Genomic DNA, 20,062 nt, shown 5'->3' with positions numbered 1-20,062 from the left:
AGAACACCAGACTACACCTCTATAATCCACTTATTTTATCTCAGCTATTTGAAAATGATATTCCCAGAGGCTGCGAGTTATACAGACTGGTTCAACTGACGGTGCCATAGCTTTGATGATGTAGCCTACAGTCAGCATGACAGGGATGCTGCAACAGCACATGGAGGCATTTCTCATTGTAGAGCTCTTTCTGGATCTTTCCGCTAACCATCTAACTCATTTTCCCTCTGCTCTCCTTTAACACTCTCCTTGCGGCTCTTTCTCTCACCAACCTTCTTTTAGAAGAAAGCATAATTAAGCCGATTGAAAAGCTGTCATGCTCCGAAAAGTCTCCTGAGCAGCTGGAGGACCCACAAGGTAACGTCTGGGCACTATGAAGGAGTTGACTTCGTGACTCACGGGTTCTTTTCTCAGTCTCAGCCCCATCCTCTCACAGAAGGCCAGGGTGCCCTGCCTCCAAGTCAGGTCAGGGCTGGCAGGAAAAGCAGCCTTCCATGCTGCCCAGAGCGTCTTTCTTCCTTCCCTCCTTTCAAAACTTTTATGTCTATCTTCCTAATCATGCCATAAATTAGCTACAGAATCTTCTAGAAATCACAAAGATAATTCTAGTGAAAGTAAATAATAGTTTCTTGCTTTGTGATCAATATTTTCAGGATCTTGAAAAAAAAATCTGATGCTTATTTCTTACACACTCATAATCATTGAAAAGACAGACAATGTTAACGGCAATGGTGGATTCCCTGGGGGACTGACGTTAGTGGTTGCCGCAGCTGAAGCCAGCAGCCAACGTCCAGCAAACTCTGTGGCAAACAAGCACTTCAAGCGATAAGCCAAAAAATTTTGGCTTAATTGCCAGTTTCTTTTATTCTTAGTATAAAGTCTTTTGGCAACAAGACAGCCTTGTATACGTAGCTGTCTAGTCAATGGCTCCTAGTATCTGCCATGGTTCCATTTTGCAGCTGTTTTTATTTTCAGCTACTTATAAGCCAGTTTCTCCATCTATGGGATGGAAGAAATACTATTTACTTAGCTCTCATTTCATAGCTACGCCTAGTGCTTCTGTCAAACAGCAGTTATTGCATTTGCCATGGAGAAGAGAAAGTGAACAAGGGGCACACTCTGAAGTGCCTACTGGATGGGACCACGGCTTTGTGCTTCCTTCCGAGACTTTTGAGGCTGGACCTGTAGCTCAGCTTGTCTAGTGTACATGGAGCTACAGGTTCAAGTCCCCGCACTGTGTAAGCCAGGTGTGGTGGCGCACACCTGTCATCCCAGCACTCAGGGCAGTAGAAGCAGGAGGATCAGAAGTTCAAGGTCATCCTCAGCTAAATAGTTTCAGGCCAGCCTTTTGAAATACCAAGATGGACTAGTGATTCAAAGTGAGTACTGGGCATGAGAGGTCCAGTCAGCATAGACCACTGTACTTGCAGATATACATTACTGTAAAAGTTGCACAGATGTAACAGTCCCAAGATGCCTCCTTGTCTGGATCCTCCAGGGTCCAATGAGGAAAACTGCTTTGGCCTTCGTTGCTTTGGGAGCAAGCATTTGTGCTCAGTCGCAGGAGAGAGAAGGAACCTGTGGAAAGCACGCTTCATCCCTAACTGTCCACTGACTAACTCTTTGAATCTCTCAGGATGTGCAGAGAGCCCTGTGCACTCTAACTAACCCATGAAAAGGGAGGCTGGCTTGGAGTGAACCCCCTTCCCACCCCTTCTTATCCCTCCCATCCCTGTTCCCTGTGGTTTGTCACAGCCTGTCTCCTGTCACTGCTGCAGCTCCTGCTGCCTTGCTGCTGCTTAGGTAGCCACATCCCCAGGGCAGAGATAAGCACATCAGTCTCTCTTTCTCTCTAGCCATTCCTTTGGTGCACTTCTGTGCCCACCTCTTTCACGCTCTTCCTCCTCACAGAGCTCTGTGTCTTCCTTTCTTGGTGCTGATGTTCCTTGTGGGGCCCAACCTTGGTCCTTCTGCACTGTCTCCTCCAAGCCAGGGCTGCAGGATCAGCAATTCTGAACATCACTCATATCCAAGCCAACCAACTTCCTCATCCTGACCTGAATATCTCCTACCCCTCCTTCCCCAAAGCTGATTCTTCTCCTATGCGGTCCAAAGCTTGCCACCCAGTCTCCTAGGTGACAAACAGAGGCTCCACCCCATCTTCTCCAGACACGTATGACTGCTTGCTTCCAACCCGAATCTCTCATTTCCAAAATAGCAGTGACCTCATGACTGGGTTCTGCCTTTAAACCCCCACCAACCCATCCTGTGCTGCCTTCAGACTGATCTTTGCTAACTGACAGTGACGAGCGTTTATTGACTGCCAGATTCTATAAAAGAGCTTTCCTACATATAAATGTTTGCTTATGGCAGCTAGATAAGTATGAAAAAGCACAGAGGTCTCCTAGGACAGAATGCGTGCTCTTGTAGCACACGCGCGCGCACGCGCGCGCACACACACACACACACACACACACACACACACACACACACACAGACACTAAGAACTGGTGTCATCAAAAAGCCTAGTATGTTCAGAGTTCAGATCCTGGCTTGGGAACTCAGGCGAGTCATTCCCTCTCCCAGAACCACTGAGGTATGAAAACAGTGCTGCTGAGCTGTCCAGGGAACCGAGTGAGAGTGTCTGTGACCAGGGACACATCGTGCCTAGAACACAGTGGCTCATAGAATAGCATTTCAAAGTAAGAGGGTAGTATTCAAAGTCACTCAACAGCACCTTAAAGGCCTCCTTCTGACCGAAACTCCCAATGCATCAGCAGGAAACCTTGGGAGCTACACTTACGAGCAGATGAAATACGTGCCTTCCTTTCTCAAGAAAGAAGTGGGATCAGCTGGCCAGAGGATCCACTTGGCACCTCTTGGTGCGACGGCTTCGGGTAAGAGAAGTCTCCTGATATGGTCTGAGATTCCTTACGAGAAGAGGCTTTCCCTTTAAGACTATAAGGTCTGTTTCCTTTCATGAAGACTCATAAGTTAGTCTCACATTGTTAACAGTCTCCCCTCCCACAGTGGTTTCTGCCTGGTGCTTGGCCCCAGAGCAGACCTCAAGGAATATCAACATTGAGAAAGGAAGGCACAGCCCTATGAGAGAGGTGGACCATGAAAGAGGGAGGCACAGAAGTGCAGAGAGGGGACACTGGTGAGGCAGAAAAGCCAGAAGTGTCCACACTACCCTGGGGAGTGACTACATGAGCAGCAGCGAGTCACAACAGGACACAGCAGGAGCTGCCTGAGTGACATGAGAGTGACACGAGACGGGCTGTAACAAAAATATAGTTTGTCCATCTAGTGCTTTCAAGAACTTTCTAGAGTGAACAGTGTGGTTGGCTTCTGCCCCGTGCTCACAGTTGCCCCAGTGATGGTGGCTCTCCTTCCTGGATAAGGAAGCCAACATCTGGCAATGTTACCGGAGGCCACACAACCAGAGAGCCAGGAAAGACACACACCACGCTGCTCCTCTAAGAGCCTGCCTTACTCTACAGTGAGATGTGTGGGATGTATTCTTCAGCATAAAGTGAAATCATAACAAATGTGGTTTACTTGTGAGTTACCCTGCAGCGCCATCTTGGTGGCTGGGACGCATGGCAGTTTCTCCCACCTGGCTTTTGTTAAGAAGCAATGTCAGATGGCAGGACAGCTATTCTCCCCACCTCTGATGTAACGGTGAACTGGGGTCGGCTCGGGCTCTAACAGCACAGGGCATGAAAACCACACGCAGAGGTGTGCTCCCAAAATTATGGGCGGCAAGGCAGGCATAGTGGTATTTGTTTAAAATTCCAGTCTGTTGGAAGCTGAGGCAGGAGGAACAGAAAGCCTAGGCCTGGGCGGGCTATGAAGTAAGACAGATACACAGAGAGAGCTTCCCAGAGTTGATGATGAACTTTCTCTAAGTTATTTTAATTTAATATATCTTTATTGAAGCATCTAAAGCAAACAGAAAGGCAAATGACCAAAAGTTTGCTTTAGGATTCCTTGTTATTTGTAAGTCCAAAATGCTTTCCCTCTGTCCAACCAGGATCTTACAATGAGATGCCTGGTTAGATTTGCTTGCCTTTTATAGGACAACTATGGCAGCTGAAAAGGGACAATGCAGGGGCAACATGTCACTTTTACCTGTTACCACAGTACGCTGCTTAAAAGGTACATTTAAAAAAAAATGGTTGTTCCAATGTCTTTCTTCTGAAAAAGTATACACCCATGTGAGCAAGTACACACAATTGTATACAACTGGTTTTTAGGGAGCCTCAAAAGTTTTAGACCATGACCAAACATCCACTTTTAATATTAAAAACAAAAAAAACATGCTATTTAGAAGTATTTCGCTATCTGGGTTGTCACTTTCAGAAACTGAGAGTAGGCCTGCTTATATATAAAAATCTACTAAAGGTCTTTGTCTCAGCTCTGTGAGATTAGCATGCGCAGTCCTGCTTTCATTTTTTAAGTAAACTTGTCTCCTAACTCTTCATCTCTTCATTTACTCTGCTTATCAGATTTCCCTTCACGTGGTGATAGGAGGAGAGGCAAAAAAAAAAGAAGTAAACATTGCTCACCCTCAAGTGGTGCATGACCCCATTAGGAAAACACTGCCTTCCAGTGTCCCACAAGACAGACAACCAGGTTGCTACCGTTTACTATTACTATGCTAGGAGACTCTTCCTGTCCTCTCACAGGCCTCTCTCTGCCCTACCGCCTTCGCACCCTCCCATTTAACCTCTCATTTCAAAGCCCCTAATACTTCCTCATCCCCTGCCTCAAAAGTAACAAGACCAGGGGGCCTGGCTTATGTAAACAGCACCCCCGCCCCCCAGAGAAACCACAGGGCCACTGCTGGGTGACTTTCCTGAGCAGTCTATTTCATTCACCCTAGATAGAGAGGGCAGCTGCGGATCCAGGAAATGATTACATCCAAGTCGAGCTTGGTGAGTTAATTGGGGTAAGCCTGGCATCTGGACTGTTGAAAGGCCCATCCCAGTCATGGGGGACAAGCCACAGAAGCTGTACCACTGGGTCTCCTGCACAGCTTGTAGGCAGCTATAGGACTAGTTTCTCGCACCAGCAACTATGTTTTGCTCAGATGGCCTCTGGGAAGGGTGCATGATTCAGTTTCCTGAGCCTCCAGGGTCTTAGACAATTAAAACATGCATCCTCAACCTCTCCGAGCCTCCTCTCCCACGGTCCCTCCACAGGCTCTTGTAGTCCACTCATGGATCCATTTGGACCCAAGGTCACCTGTGTGAGCTCACTGCCTGAGATTTTCATATTCCAACAGTTACAGCTAACTGGCTATTCCTAGAAAACACAGTGCCTTCACTGTGCCTTCTAGACATATAGATAGCCCTGCCCTGTGTTAGGCAGCCAGTAAGGGCAGTAGGAAATGGCCTGCCAGACATGTGCTCTCCCCTCTCCCTAGCCCCAAATGCTCTCAGTATAGCAGTCAGGATGCCAATCTTACCTGAGGCTTTGCTCATATAAGTGTCAGTACCTGTGGACCACAGCTCACGTGGTTTCCTCCTTCACTCTCAACATCACAGTGAAGCATAAGAAAGGCTGGGAAGCCAGACCAGCGAACACTGTATACTGTGGATGGCACAAAATGGCCAGGTGCATCTCAGCATTGATGCTGAGTTTATTTTAGTCCAAGAGCATCAGTCGCAGTACAGTGTGAAAAGCTAGATAGAGCCCAATGCAAAGCCTGGTACCTTCCTCACAGGGGCTCCCTGTGAAGCCTGGCTCTCAGGATGAAGTGAGGAGGGACCATAGAAGACACTAGTTTCCTTGATAATGACTTAGTCCTTTATCATTGGTGATAGTTAAGCAATTTCAGCTTTTTCAGATATCAAATGTTAAATAGATTTTAGATCTCTCTCAAATCATTGATAATAACCCACTAACACTGGACTAGGCTCTCTCACAAATCTTTATATAGTCAAATACATGAATAAAATAAACCTTGTTATTAAAGGTTTGGGCTCCTTTCAAAAATACCAAGTGCAGCTGGAGAAGTGGCTACTTGGTTAAGAGAACTTGTTGCTCTTGAAGACGACGCAAGTTCAGTTCCCATCACCCACACAGGGCGTACAGCCACCAGTAACTTGGGTTCCAGGCATTCTGACGCCCTCTTCTGCCCTCTGTGGGCATTGCACATACATGGTACACACACACATATGCAGCAAGCAAAACCTTCATACACATAAAACAAAAGCAAATCTTTTGATTTAAAAGATTACTCTTTAAGGGTTTGAGTTATCACTCAAGGTCTTTCCGAGAAAAAGATGAAGCTTGTGAGGTTCATTGTCAGAGCTCCTGTCTAGGTGCACAATACCTGGTTTCTGTTCCTAGTACTAAAAAAAGAGAAGGGGTGGGAGGGAGAAAAAAGAAGAGAAACGAAAAGAAGAAAAGGAAAGGTAGAGAGCCAGATGTGATGACGCACACCTTTGATCCCAGGACTCAGGAGGTAGAGGCAGGTAGATCTCTGGGAGTTCCAGGATAGCCTGGTCTTCATAGCAAGTTCCAGGCCAGCCTGAGTTATACAGTCGTACCTCAAAAAAAAAATTTTAAAGAGAAATCTAAGTTCTAGAAAGCACATTTTCACTTGTGAAAAGAGACTATAGATCTTCATATGTACAGCTTCATGAAGCCAGAGTCCCACACAGTTCCAAGTATGTCTTTAGTATATAGCATGTTTGAATGTTATTCAGGATGTGGCCACATGTGAGATTAGTCACCACAGAGAGCCACTCACTGACTAAGGCACCAAAGATGTCTCTTGGTCATTTTATTCCCAGTTAGCTATCTAACTAAGAGCCGCAGCATCTTAATGACAAATCAGAAATGCTGGCTCTTACCCCATGGAAAATTCTAGTAAATGTCCACATAACACTCCACTAGAGGTCTTGCTTCTATCAGCATGCTGGTGAGCACCTGTAACCAGCACTGGGTGAGTAAAGAATAACTGGCCCTGACTGAGGCCAGCCTGGGCTACATAGTGAGTCCCAGACCAGTGTGAGCCACTTGCCTCAAAAGATGGAAACACACCGAATCTGAACTAAATATAAACCTTCAAGTTTGCTCCACAGCTTTCAGAGATAAATCCAAACTTCCCTACAAAATGAAGATGAATTGCTTTATTTTGAATTTGATCATTAAATAAATGAAATTCTGATTTCTTTCAGAATATACTTGGAGCACAAAAGCTGGACGAGGTCAGATTTCAGGACGAACATACCATCCCACAGCAAAAAATCTCAATATTGTGAACCGCACACAGCCAGTCCCCTCGGTGCACGGGAGGACAGACTGGGTGGCTAAGTACGGAGGCCACCGGTAGGAGACGTGGAAGCCCTGAAGCATTGCTCCACAGAGGACAACCAAGCCCCTTGATCCTGGGAGATGTCTACAGAGTCTATTTCTACCGAATTCCACAAGAAACACCGAGCCGTGGGTCCCTCACAGAGCAGACATCAGCTCCCGTGTCCTTCCTTTCCTGGAAATGCAGTGCGGCATCTCCAGGCAGTGCCGCTGCAGCACCATGAAGAGACTTTTGAGCGGGACTTTTCAGAGTATTGAATAAACTATTTGCCAAAGTATCAAGTATTTGATCTACAAATTACTAGATGAGTGCATAGGCTTGTAGAGACTGACTCTGGGGAGTGCCCGAGGCTTCACTCCTGCCCGCTGCATATTAGTCTACACTATTGAGGTTCTGGAACCCTGAAGGGACCGACCGGCCTCTGCTCACTTTTCACAGTGGTGAGGTAGGCCCCTGGGGCTGAGTTTCTGGGCTGGCTTGCCTGAAGCTCTGCTCTCCCACTTGGGCAACATCAGAACAATGGTAACTACCTTTCAGATTTCTCCATTTGAAACAGATGAGTGGCCAGGCACATCTTAGTGAGGTCTCTTTCTTAGAAATAAACTTCTCTCCAGCCTCTATCAGAGGATGCCAGTCTGATTTTAACACTGTTGTCGGATCTTGATCAAACTGTGAACTCACAAGGACCATCAGACTCCGTAGCCTGGTGCATTCCACATTAACCACACCAGGGCTCCCTTGACATCCCATCCTTAAGAATGTTCTTGTTCTTGTTCCTGATGCTTGTCCATCTGACTCTCCCAACTCCTGTTTCCGTGTCTTCCTACCTGACACAAAGGTGAAGTGTGCCAGCTGATCCCCAGGCAGAATCTTGCTGCTGCAGGCCACTGACTAGGCTCTGACCTTCACGTTCGAGCCACAGGGCAAACACAGTTGCCATGGCAGAGTTTCAAGTAGTTCACTGTTCTTAGTTTTATTGCTAAAATTTTTTAATAGACATTTTGAAGTTAGGACTACTTTAAATCTGCCGCTTGCTGGGCTGGGCATGGTTAGTACTGTATATTCTTTTGAAAGAATAATGTTATTGCCTGCTGATAATTTTTATGTATTTATGGCTGTGTAATAGATGCTGGTACAGTTGGCATCGTTTTGTGGGCACTGCCCAGAGGCACATTATCAAATCATATATTTTTGTATAGAAGATATAGCTAGCTGTTCATATTCTACATGTTTAAAATGTTCAACTTGAAAGTAATTTATCCTAGTCTTGTTGGTTATATGTATTTGTACAATTTTATTGTCTCAAAGCTAATAAAAATTCCTTGGTGTTTCTGAGAAACATGGACTCTGAATAGATATATGGTTAACTAGTGTGTTTTTTCTATTATTAAACTTTGTATTCTGTGGTCCATTTTGTTGTGGTGGTTTTTCTTTTTCCTTCTTTTCTGTCTTTACTCAGCATCCAATGTTTTCGATACTATGACGACATTTTTTAACACTGTGTCTTTATGGCGCTCCTCTTCCCCCATCCCTACACATACCCCTTTGCTGATCTTCCCGTCCCTTTCCCTGTCATGTCCCATGTGTCCTGTCCACTCTCCTTCCTCATCAACTAACTCTTGGTCTCCTCTCGTGGTCTGTAGACTTTACAATCCTTATCCTTTCTGCACACACACGTCCACATCACAGGCTAGGAGCAACATCAGAGGAAGAACGCGGTTTTAGCCTGTGTTTGGGCCACCTTGCTTGATACTCTACTTTCTGGATTCATCTATTTTCTTGCACATTTCATTTCATTTTTTGTTATAGCTGGATGATTTTCCATTTTATAGATGCAGCATATTTTCATTATCCATTCATCTGCTGATGGATATCTAAGCTGGTTTCATTTCCTCGCTGCCATTAAGTATAGCAGCAGTAAATACATATGCAGGTGACTCTGGCAGGGCATGGGTCCTTTGCAGGGGATACTGTTTAGTTGCTTTGTGGCAGTTTCATTTCCCCCAACTTTCCCTATTACCAGCATCTTGCACTGCTGTAATACCTCTTTCTCCTTCCCTCTCTTCCTCCCTCCCTCCTCTTCCCCTCTTCCTCTTTCCCCTCCTACACTGGGCAGAACCCATGCTAAGCAAGTACTGTCCCACAAAGCCACATTCCCAGCCCCTAGGATCTGTATTTAATGTCTTAAGTTCTATTTATAGAATGACACATAGCTGGAATCACAGAATATGTCATTTTTTCAGATTGGCTATATACACTTAGCAATCATGCATTTAAAGTTCCTACATTTGTTTTAGCTCCATAGCTTTTTTAAATTTAATCTCTGAATCGTATTTTGTTGTCACATACTAAAGGACATCTTCATTAATTCCGTATTTGAGCAAGGGAAATCACAAGTTCAAGTCCTGTCTGAGACATAAAACAAATGCAAAGCCAGCCCAGGCCCTTAGCAAGGCCCTCCTTCAGAATCAGTTAAACAGGACTGGGTACAGCTCAGTGGCAGTGTTTGCGTGGCATGCACGAGGCTCTGGACCCAACACCAGCACCACGAAAGTGATCAAAAATAGTGTCTTCTCTACCTCGTTTCTTTTTCTTTGCAAGACCAACATAGCAGGGTGGTCTGGCTCACAGTCCTGCAGGTATGGACCCGCTGCTCTGTGACTCTAGGCTGGGTGGTGGACATGGACGAGTTGTAGAACACTTGCCTAACGTGGGTGAGGCTCTGGGCTTGATGGTCATCACTGCTTAAAAAAAAAAAAAAAAAAGAGCAAGAAAGCAAGATGAACGTAAGCAAGCAAGGAGCATCCATGTCTAGCTAAGGTTTGTCTCATACGTACATGTCCCACAAACGATATTCAAACTGGGAATGGTGGCACACACTTGTAGTCCCAGGTACTTGGGAGGCTGAGGCAGGAGGAGTACTTGAGCTTAACTGTACACGACCAGCCTGGACAATATGGCATAACCACATCTCAAAATAAATAAACCACCAAAGTCAGATTCTCTAAAGAATGAAGCCACACCACAGACCCCACTCAACTGCAAATGGTTGTTTTGTTTTTTAATTAGTACTATTATTTACGCCGTGGGTTTGGTACAACTACACATGGAAGGTAACCATGACGACAAGGAGCTATAGCATCACTTCAGATCTAATTGAAGTGTGTGCAAACACTCCACAGCAGGACACGGAAAAAGACCTGGGGCCTCAGATGAGAAAACGAGTCAGTGCTCCATTATGGAGACATGCAGTCCCGAATACAGTGCCCTGGTCAGCTGCACGGAATTCTGGGCACTGTAATTCAAGAATGCTACGTCCTGGGCAGTTGTGCATACGTATAATACCAGCACAGGAAGATGAGGAGTTTTGAGTTTGAGACCACTCTAGGGTATACAGCAAGATCCTGCCTTAAAAAAAAAAAAAAAAAAAAAGACATGCATGTCACGATATGTCCTATGTTAAAAACATGATGTAGACATTCAAAATTTGTATCTAAGGATGAACTGGATGGAGGCACATCTATAATCCTAGCACTTGGACCAGAAGTTGTATTTAAAGACACTAAGCCCGCTTTCAAGACACTTAAGCAGAGACGTGATGTTAAGTCCCCGTCTTTATTACACGGTCCCATCTTAGAAATTCTCAAAGGGTTTTGTATGCGCGTCTTTATTTTGGTTTTAGTGTTCTGAGACAGGGTTTCATGTAGCACAGGTTAGCTTCCAACTTACAAAACTGCAGGGGACCCTGAGCTGTGGATCCTCCTGCTTCTGCATCAAGGAACTGGCATTCTAGCCCACGCCTCATTACACCTAGGTGGTTCACAAATCACCTTTAACACAAGCCTCCAGGCATGGCACAGCCAAACAGTAGCCCCCCTTAGTCACTGCATATGGGAAATGCCCGGGTATGATGTTCACAGAATCTCCTCACGGCTCTGCACTGTCCTGGTACCACAACTCAGGCCACATCCCAGATCCCTCTGACAAAAACGGACGAGAGAAACGTTAGTAGCAAACTTTATTTTCACTGTGTCATAGCAGACCTATGCAAAGGATCCCACATCCCACATGTCAGCGAGAGATTTCACACACTTCTGGGCAGGCCGTGCGGCTCTGCCCCCACTGCTGACGCCCAACATTTTACCCCTTATCTACAAGTACAAAAAGGAGAGACATCATAATACAAGAAGGAAACTGCACGAAGGCAGGGTTAGCTCTTGGGTTAGACACCTGCCACCTCAGAACAGTTACCACAGGAACAGCTCATCTTCACCTTAGCGTGCTCAGTGTACATTTCTGTAAAATGTCAGGGTGTGGACATATGCAGCACTCATCCAACATGGAGACGTGGAGGTTTGGTGTTTCAACTCCTCACGAGCCCGTGCAGGGACAAGGCTACTACGAATGGCGTGAACTCAGCATGCTGATTCCAAGTTTGGCAACCATCAGCAAACTGTTCAAAGAGAAAAACAAGTCATTGGAAAAAAGGATATAACAATTTTTTTTTTTTTTAAAGAAACAAAGCCTGCAGGTCCTTCACAACTGTGTGTGAGGAGAAGTACTAAAGCAGAACAGTCTAGAAGAAAACATTCTCCCCCAGAAGGCACAGAAAAACCACGCCAAGTCGTACTGTGGCACATGGAACCCCTAGCCCAATGCCAATAACTTGGAAGGGCTGAGGAAATGCGATTAAGAGAGACCAACACCTTAGAGGCCACAGGACCAACTGAGGGCAGGTCTCTGCCTCCCGGTTCAGTGGTAGTGACCTTAGTCTACTCGACAGTTTTGTTTCTAGTATAAAAGCCTCTGATCCAGAGCAAACTGCAGCCACAGGTTAGCAGGCATCTACTTCTCTGAGACTTTTGTTTTGTTTCTTAGTTCTCCTTTCTCCAGAAGGTGGTTATTATACTTAAGAACTGGTCAGTTTAAGACAGTTTGGTTTTGGTTTTACAATTAAAATCAGAAAATGGGATTCAGTAAAAAAAAAAAAAAAAAAAAAAAAAAAAAAAAATTCCTTTTGGCAAAACTTTCAATAAAGGGTACTCAAGTGAGAAATAGGGAACCAACATGTACAGTTTCACACAGCCACACACAAGAGCCTGTGACAATGTAACCTAGGGGAGTCTAGACACTCCACAGAGCAAATTCAAGGTTGCGTACAATGAACGAACATACTTAAGCACTAAATCAACTGCAGAGGCTTCTGCAGCCTTTGCTACTTGTGCACAACCTAAAACTGGGAGTTGAAGTCTAGGACCACGCACACTGAAGGGAGCACATTTCTGATGGTATCAACCGTCTTGAGCAGGAGCTGGAGAGATGGCTCAGAGGTTAAGAGCACTAACTGCTCTTCCAGAGGCCCTGAGTTTGATTCCCAGCAACCATATGGTGGCTCACAACCATCTATAATATGATCTGATCCCCTCTTCTGGCATGTAGGTGTACAAGCAAAAAGAGCACTCATATACATTAAATAAATAAATAAAAATTTAAAAAAAAAACCAAAAAAAACAAAAAACGTCTTGAGCAAAAACCTAAAGACTGAGTAAAGAGAAATGTACATACCTGGCCCCTGCGATCAAGCCTGCGGGCATAAATTTCCCAGAGTTGTAGAATCTCATCCCCATAATGCCAGCCAAGGTCCCAGATGTAGCTGAAAAGGTTAAGAATCAGTCATTACATCCTGCAAGCAGGGAAGTACCACTCCACCCTATAATGGGGAGGGGACGTGGCTAAGCGGCATTGCTTCCCACAAGACTCAGGTCTAAGGACAAATGCTGGACAAGTAAGGCCGTCCAACTCTCACTATGGATGACTCTGGATTGTCCCCAGAGGCTGATGTCTCAAGTGATTGGTTCTCATCTTAGGGCACTATTTTGGAGTCTTTGGAGTGGACAGAAGCAAATCACTAAAGTGAGGCTTCGAAGGCTATGTCACCTCAGGTTTCTAATCTGTTTCCTGGCCCCCTCAAACCTTCCCACAAAGGCCTGGGCCCCTTCCACCACTGTGCCTTCTATTGTCACAGCTCTCTGGAACCAGGAGCGACACTGTCAGGTACTTCACTTTATCACAGTGATGATGAGGTAACTTATCACCCCAAGCCACCGTCCCTCTCTGGCCTCATTTTCACTCTTCTGCAAAACTCAGGCTCCCTCCAGCCACAAATGTTTTCACTTTCTCAAAGAATAACATACAATTTCTTTATCTTACATGGCGAATGCCAAGTGTTTTGACAGAAAAATGTGGACTGTGTGTTCTAAGCTAGAGGCTGACTGCACTCAAGAATAAATACACTCTGGGCTTCCAGTGTTTCGAGCCTCAAGATGCAAGCCAGCTTAAAGAATCACACACAAAGTCTACCTTGTGCTACAATAAATGCTATACACATGACGTAACTAGTTAACTAAGGAAGCAAAGACTTAGGCAGTCTCTGAAGCCAGAGCACGGTCTAAGTGGAGGAGCCAGTATATGAGGGTGTGCGAGACACGGAGGATCATAGTCACCTGTGTTGAGAAGAGACTCTGGCCACATAAAATAGAGCCTGAAAAGCAGCGTGTTTTATACAGATACACAGAGGTCCCTAAGAGACCGAAAGGAAGCATTCCATGGTCAGAGGACAAAAATAAGAGACTGTCAGTGGCTCCCACGATGTGTGAGAGAGGAAGAAATGAGGAGACGTGTACGTGGGTTTTTAGAGAGGCTTCTGAAAGGGAAGGAAAAAGCCAGGGACTGAAGAGGGAATGGGCTCAGAGGTCCTTCCTCTTCTAAATGAGAAAAAGTGGTTTACATGTGAAGTTTCTCTGTAGGGATCCTACAGGGGGACATAAATTAATGATGAACAGTTCACAGTTCAGGAGTCCAAGGCCTGGTAGAGGAGCTGCCTTGGAAGAAGAGGGAAGCGGAAGAAGGGATGGCCTGGCCGCTGAAGGCTGTCAGGGAGACACTGATTGGTGGTGGCTGTTTTTCTCAAGTACTCCTGTGATCACCTGAGGAGAGCAGAACGCTGGGACCAGAGAGGCAGACGTGGTCTGTGAGCCACTCCAAAGCAGGGATAAAGATGCTGTTCAGAACAACTGAGAACCCAGTGCATCCTCCTTCCTCGGATCTCCCGCAGCTGGCTGCCCTCCCTACCCTACTGATGCTGTGTGGAGCCCACTCTGTGATGCTCTTTGGGACACCATGCATGTGTTCTTACACTGTGGGTGCCACACCCCTGGCAATGGCTAGCATGGGTGTGGAGACCAAGACAGATGTGTCAAAAATCACCATGATAAAAAGTCATCTCCTCTTTCTCCTTCCTTCCCAGGCCACACCCAGGGCCCTTATCCATAAGCTCCAGAGTCACATTACCTGACTTGCCAGTGAGCTTGCATGTTCCCCAAGGCAAGGTCTGTCTGTCTGTGTCTTATACAATTAATTGTGAAAGAGGAAAGCTGTCCCAAATGGAGAAAAGGTTAGATGGACTCAAGAGGCCTCATGGGATGTGTGAGATTTCTCTAAGTTTCAGGTAGGCTGTCTTTCAGTATGAAGCCTCAACAGTTAATGCACACTGTCTTATCCAGTTTAAAACAAATCTCACGGGGAAGACTGAATCCACCCTGTATGAGACATTTCCGTTACTCTGTATATACAAGGGAAACAACCCAGGGTTCGCCATGTCGAAACCCACCTATAGAGAAAGCCAGCTGGGTGTGGTGACGCACACCTTTAATTCCAGCACTCGGGAGGCAGAGGCAGGCGGATTGCTGTGAGTTTGAGGGCAGCTTGGTCTACAAAGCGAGTCCAGGACAGCCAAGGCTACACAGAGACCCTGTCTCGAAAAACCAAAGAGAGAGGGGGGGTGAGGGGGGGAGCCACACCCGCCCGACAGTCTCAAAGCCAAGCAGAACACAGCTGTGGAGCCTAATGCAAACCTACCGAGGAAAACCCACACATTCCTGGGATCCTGAGACAGCTGGTAAGCACCCAGGCCTGCCAGGCCCCCGAAGAAGAGTCCAGCAGCCAGAGACGGCACGCTACCTGGAGAGAAGCAAACAGAGGTGGCACCTGTGTTGTCATGCCAGACATTACATATGGACTCCACAAGAATCCCCTCCCCCGCAGAGAGGTTGTCTTCACAAGGCTTACAGCCACAGGGTTCCTGGCATGGGGGAGTCTGGGGAGTCTACCAGAGAAGACCAGGTATTACCACCCAGCCCTCCCTCCTTTAGGAGCTGTGACTCGGTACAGTGCTCGTCAGGCCTCCACAAGGCCCTGGTAGAGGTGTTAAACAGACAACACAGAGTGAATGGAGACAAGAGGTTTCCTACTTGAGGCGCTGACAGATGATACGTTGGGGTCTGTATGGCAATGGTTGATAACCAGCCACTATCACCCCTGCCTATCTGTATGTAAAGAGGGAGAGGAAAAAAAAAAAAAAAAGATGCCTGGCTTAGCTCAGCCAGATAACCAGAGGCCAGTGCAGGAAGAGCCAGGAGCCTGCCAATGAAGGCTGCACTCAGGGGGCCTAAAGCAAACCTGAGCCAAGCAAAATCCAGCTTCGAGGACCCTGGGAACCCACATTTCACTGGACTAAGGTGACAATTTTTCAAGTAACAGAAAGGTTTACCTGCTTTTGCATAGCCAATAATCCCACCGGTAGCAACCAGGGCTGCGTAGCCGAAGCCAAAATAATGTAGAGGTACCCTGAAATGACAACATGGAGAAGAAGCCAGTGCCAGTCGAGTTTAAAACGCAAACCACAAAGTCTCTGGATGGAGGCCAGTGTGATGCTCAGAACTGGTAACGATGTACCTCCAAGGCTGGCAACCTGGGTTCGATTACATTAAGGGATCCACACAGTGGAAGGAGAAAAATCAACTCCTGAAAATTGTCCTCTGACCCCTACGCATGAGGCACGGCACAAGCGCATCCACATAAATAAGGAAAATACAATTTTTAAAATCATTAGCCAGGACAAAAAGGTTGTCATTTCCAGTAAATCCTATCACCGTAAAGAAAAGAAACAGCAGTGGGGTGACAGCCCTAGTCACAGAACTAGCCAGGGGCAGAACTGGATTCAAATCCAGGCCCCAGTCCAGGAATCATAACACAACCCAAGCTGCCCCCCAGGCGGTGCCAGGCTCAAGGCACCGGTCACGTGCTCTGGCTTTAGAAGCTCCAGGTGATTCTTTTCCTATGCATTGGGCACTTACAGCTGGCCACTGTCTTTCTGCATTGTTCGGTCACTTGGGAGACCACACCAGGCCTGCACCTGTGGAGGAGGCGGCAGGGCAGTTAAGAACAGGCAGGCAGGCCTCTAGCAGTCAGAAATGAGTTCAAGGTACACAGCTCTGGGTGTGGACACAACAGGCCCTTGCACACACAGCCTCTGGTCGCCCAAGCTCTGCAGTCCGGTAAAGGTCTGGGTAAGAAGCAAAGCCCTTCCGTGTATAGTAAGAGCTGCCTCACCAGTTAGCTCGTTGCTAAATCGGAAACATAATGGCCTACGCCTCAACGCGTCTCAGTCTCCTACGGTCAGGATGAGTGCTGTTTTTTCTCAAATGTCCTCAATACTCAACTTGCAAACTTTTAGAAACCTTTGACTCCGACCCTCAGCTCCTGTTACATTGAGAGGGACGGATTAGAAAATGCCCGGGAACCCGAGTCACAGTTGCACTGGACGCTACCCCCCTGCAAAGTAACTCCCGCTCTCTCACAGAAAAGCTCTCCCGAGCGGGGAAGCAGCGCTCGCGCGTTTAGGTTCCCACTCCCGGAACCGCCGAGTTTCAGAACGTTTTAGAGGCGGGTAGCCGGGCCGGTGATGCGAGCTCAGCAGAGAGCGCACGGGAGAGCACCGCACAGAAGGCGGCCGCGCGCAGAACAACTCCCGAGTGGCAAAATCTGCAAAGTAAGAACACACCCAACACCAGAACGGGAGTCCGGAAGCCTGCGCGGAAGGACGAGGGCACCGGGCGGAGAACCGAGGTCAGGAGCCCGGTCTGCAGACGTCAATGCGCGCGCAGCGTCCCTTGCGAGAAGGGCGGGGCTTGGACCGACGCGGGGGTTGGGGGGAGTCTAAGGGCAGAGACTGGGCGTCATCAAGGGCGGGGTTTGGAGTTATCAAGGGAAGGGGGCGTTCCCGGGTGACTGCTAGTGAGCCTGAGGCCAGAGGATACTGGAGCCTGTGAGCGAGAGAGGCTCAGTGCCTGGCACATAAGCCGCCATTGGGTGGATAAGATGGAGGGGTGGTTTAGCAAAGAAAAATGTCAAGAGAACACGCAAAAGCAGACTAGATGCCCGGACTAGATGACAATGGTCTCTGTTATTAAATCAAACTTTTACATCTAATGTTTTCATTTGCATAAATGCCACGGGATGAAAGCCCTTGGGATGTATTCCTTGAGCCAACAGTAGTAGCATAGACAGCAACTATGTTATGGAAAAATACCCAGGATACCAAAGAAGGAAGAAAATCCTTCACACTGTCCCTACAATTGCTATAGAGATTACGGGAGGGAAGAGGAAGAGCAACAGGAAACAGGCAAAGTCCTAGGCTTGAGCAGCAGCAGCAGCAACAACTCTATTCCTTGGCTGGATGGTTCCAAAAACGGAGCAGGATGCGTCCTCTACAAGTGCCGTCGCCGTACAGGAATGTGGAGTCTAAGGGGAGGGTCCTTTGTTTTGTTTTTCTCTTTATTAATGTAGTTTGAGGCTGTGGGTTAGATGTAGTTAAGCTGTGGGTTGATGTAGTGTGTCTTACCTTTCACCTTCCTCCACTCTCCAAATTCTCTTCTGGATAGCATTGACCTTAGTCAGACAAACCTGTTTCTTTTTATAATTCCACCTGCTCACATTTCCTTTGTGAGTTCGAGGTTAGATCTTACTCCTTCTAGCTAAGGGTCTTTCATCACTGCTCTCTCTGCTGGAAATGCCATTCTTATAGTCTGAAAACTCTCCTTCATCTCTTAGATGGATGGATCTACAACCCACCCCACTCCCCACCCCCACCCCCACCCCCATCATTGCATTGAAAACATCCATTTATCACAAAGCCTTTACCTTTTGGGAAGGGATCACGTTTTTCCTATTAGCCCCAGAATCTGGGCTGATGACAGGCACACCTGGTAAACAATGTGTGGCTGTTGATTTAATGGAAGAGCATAGGGGAGGAGCCAAGTCTAGCACCAAGGAGTACAACTTTGTGTGTGAAAATCGGCTTCTGTGGAAACATCGAAGCAGACATTTCAACACTTACATTCCTAGCCTGGAAAGCAAGATCAACCCAGTTACCTGAACAAGCATTCCTTATTTTGGCACAAACTACTGTCTTGTAGCAAACTGTGGTATCCAAGGGGAAGTTCCCTAAGCCAAGTAGAAGAAAGATCTGGAATAAAGGGGTTGAAAGTTTAGCTTTGTAGAGTACAGGCTCTCAGTTAGGTCCCCAGCACAAGCAGGGCGGGGGGGGGGGGGCGGTTGGGATTTGAGACGCCTAATATAAACTCAGTTTCAAACAGGGAAAATGTGATAAGAGCCATCAGAAGAGGGTGCCAGCCACTTGTCGGAGTTACTCAGCGTTTATGCAGTGTTGTGACCCATAACCCCACATCTGTCATCAGCCTTTGTGCCAAAGATAGATCTTAAGTGGAGACATTTAAACACTGAGCCAATCTAGTTCAATAAATTTTTGCTCTGGGGGGTGGGGCACTAAGCAACGTTTACTCCTCATAAGGTCTCAACTGCAAACCCAAGTTCACCCTGAGGAGCCACTGAGTTTATTAAGGTTCCTTACCTTAATAAGCTACAGGCTGGAGTGTGAGTGGCCTTAAAGTAGTCACACTGGCACGAATGATGGCTTCCTCTTGGCTGTGTAGGATAAAGCTCACTTCCTAGTCTGTCTCAATCTATAAACTCTCCCCCAGGTCATATGCCATTAGGGCAGAACGCATGAAACTGGATGGAACAGCTGGTAGGGACGTTCCGTGACCCTCTCCTTTTATAAGGGAAGGTGAACAATCAACAAGCCCACTGGGTAATCTTTTACAAGCAGGCACAGCTGAGCTCATGAAGAAGGTGGCAGCCTGGACTAGATAGTACCGTAGATAGACAGAATCACACACACTCATCAGAGATGCACTGTACCTCCTGACCCTTGGAGTACATGGGTCTTGGAGAGGACACCTGGAGTTAAGGTGCATGCCCTAACTGGAGGCTTGTGATGCCAGAAATCATATAATGTATTTCATCTCCTGTGTAGTGTATCATACTTTGTGTTTGGATGTCTCGTATAAATTTTGTGTCTATGAATATTGCATATCTTGGACTATTTATTCCTATTTATGCTTAACACACCTTCTATTTACTATTTTTCCTATCTCCTAAGATTGAGGTGGGGGGTGGGGGTCTGTATTGCCCAGACTGGCCTAGGACTCCTGGGCTTAAGTGATGCCCTAGCCTCAGCCTCCTGAAGCACATACCAGCTAGACTGCTATTTATAACAGCCTTATAAACTTCCTTTACCTGTGCTTTCTCAGTTGTCCACAGCTCTTTGCCGCTATGGATACAACTGTGGCTGAGGACACCAAGATTCCCAGATACCTGGAACAAAAGGATCCCCTAAATAAACTAGGACTAGGTGGGAGATACAGCTCACTTCTGTAGGCACTAGGAAAATGGTAATGGCTCCAAGTGCAATCAAGTCACAGAATTGTTGCAAACGCTTGGGCAATGTGGAGATTCCAACAGCATCTTCTA

General features: G+C 46.7%; 2 protein-coding genes across 3 annotated transcripts in view; one reads left to right on the top strand and one right to left on the bottom strand.

The window, feature by feature from the left end:
• Mak (male germ cell associated kinase) overlaps positions 1-8,045 on the top strand; it is a 46,294-nt gene extending 38,249 nt beyond the window's left edge. The window contains exons 13-15 of the mRNA XM_051170385.1: positions 283-357; positions 2,781-2,897; positions 7,194-8,045. Of these exons, the coding sequence (XP_051026342.1) occupies positions 283-357; positions 2,781-2,897; positions 7,194-7,348 (347 nt within the window). The 3' untranslated portion in view covers positions 7,349-8,045. The remainder of the gene's footprint in view (positions 1-282; positions 358-2,780; positions 2,898-7,193) is intronic.
• A 3,286-nt stretch (positions 8,046-11,331) lies between these two features.
• LOC127210653 (transmembrane protein 14C) lies at positions 11,332-17,362 on the bottom strand. 2 transcript variants are annotated; one of them, XM_051170363.1, is made up of 6 exons: positions 17,232-17,362; positions 16,525-16,583; positions 15,939-16,015; positions 15,248-15,349; positions 12,896-12,983; positions 11,332-11,783 (listed from the first exon to the last, which is right to left on the bottom strand). In XM_051170363.1, exons 2-6 carry the CDS (start codon positions 16,545-16,547, stop codon positions 11,729-11,731), a joined length of 345 nt encoding a protein of 114 aa, XP_051026320.1. In that variant the 5' UTR covers positions 16,548-16,583; positions 17,232-17,362; the 3' UTR covers positions 11,332-11,728. The 2 variants fall into 2 exon arrangements, with proteins under 2 accessions (XP_051026320.1, XP_051026327.1); XM_051170370.1 differs by lacking the exon at positions 17,232-17,362 and adding an exon at positions 17,029-17,212.
• Positions 17,363-20,062: the final 2,700 nt, after the last annotated feature.

Source organism: Acomys russatus, chromosome 3, assembly GCF_903995435.1.
Source record: "Acomys russatus chromosome 3, mAcoRus1.1, whole genome shotgun sequence".
Taxonomy (NCBI): domain Eukaryota; kingdom Metazoa; phylum Chordata; class Mammalia; order Rodentia; family Muridae; genus Acomys; species Acomys russatus.
The sequence above is the reverse complement of the archived record's forward strand: the minus strand, read 5'-3'. Positions and strand labels throughout refer to the sequence as shown.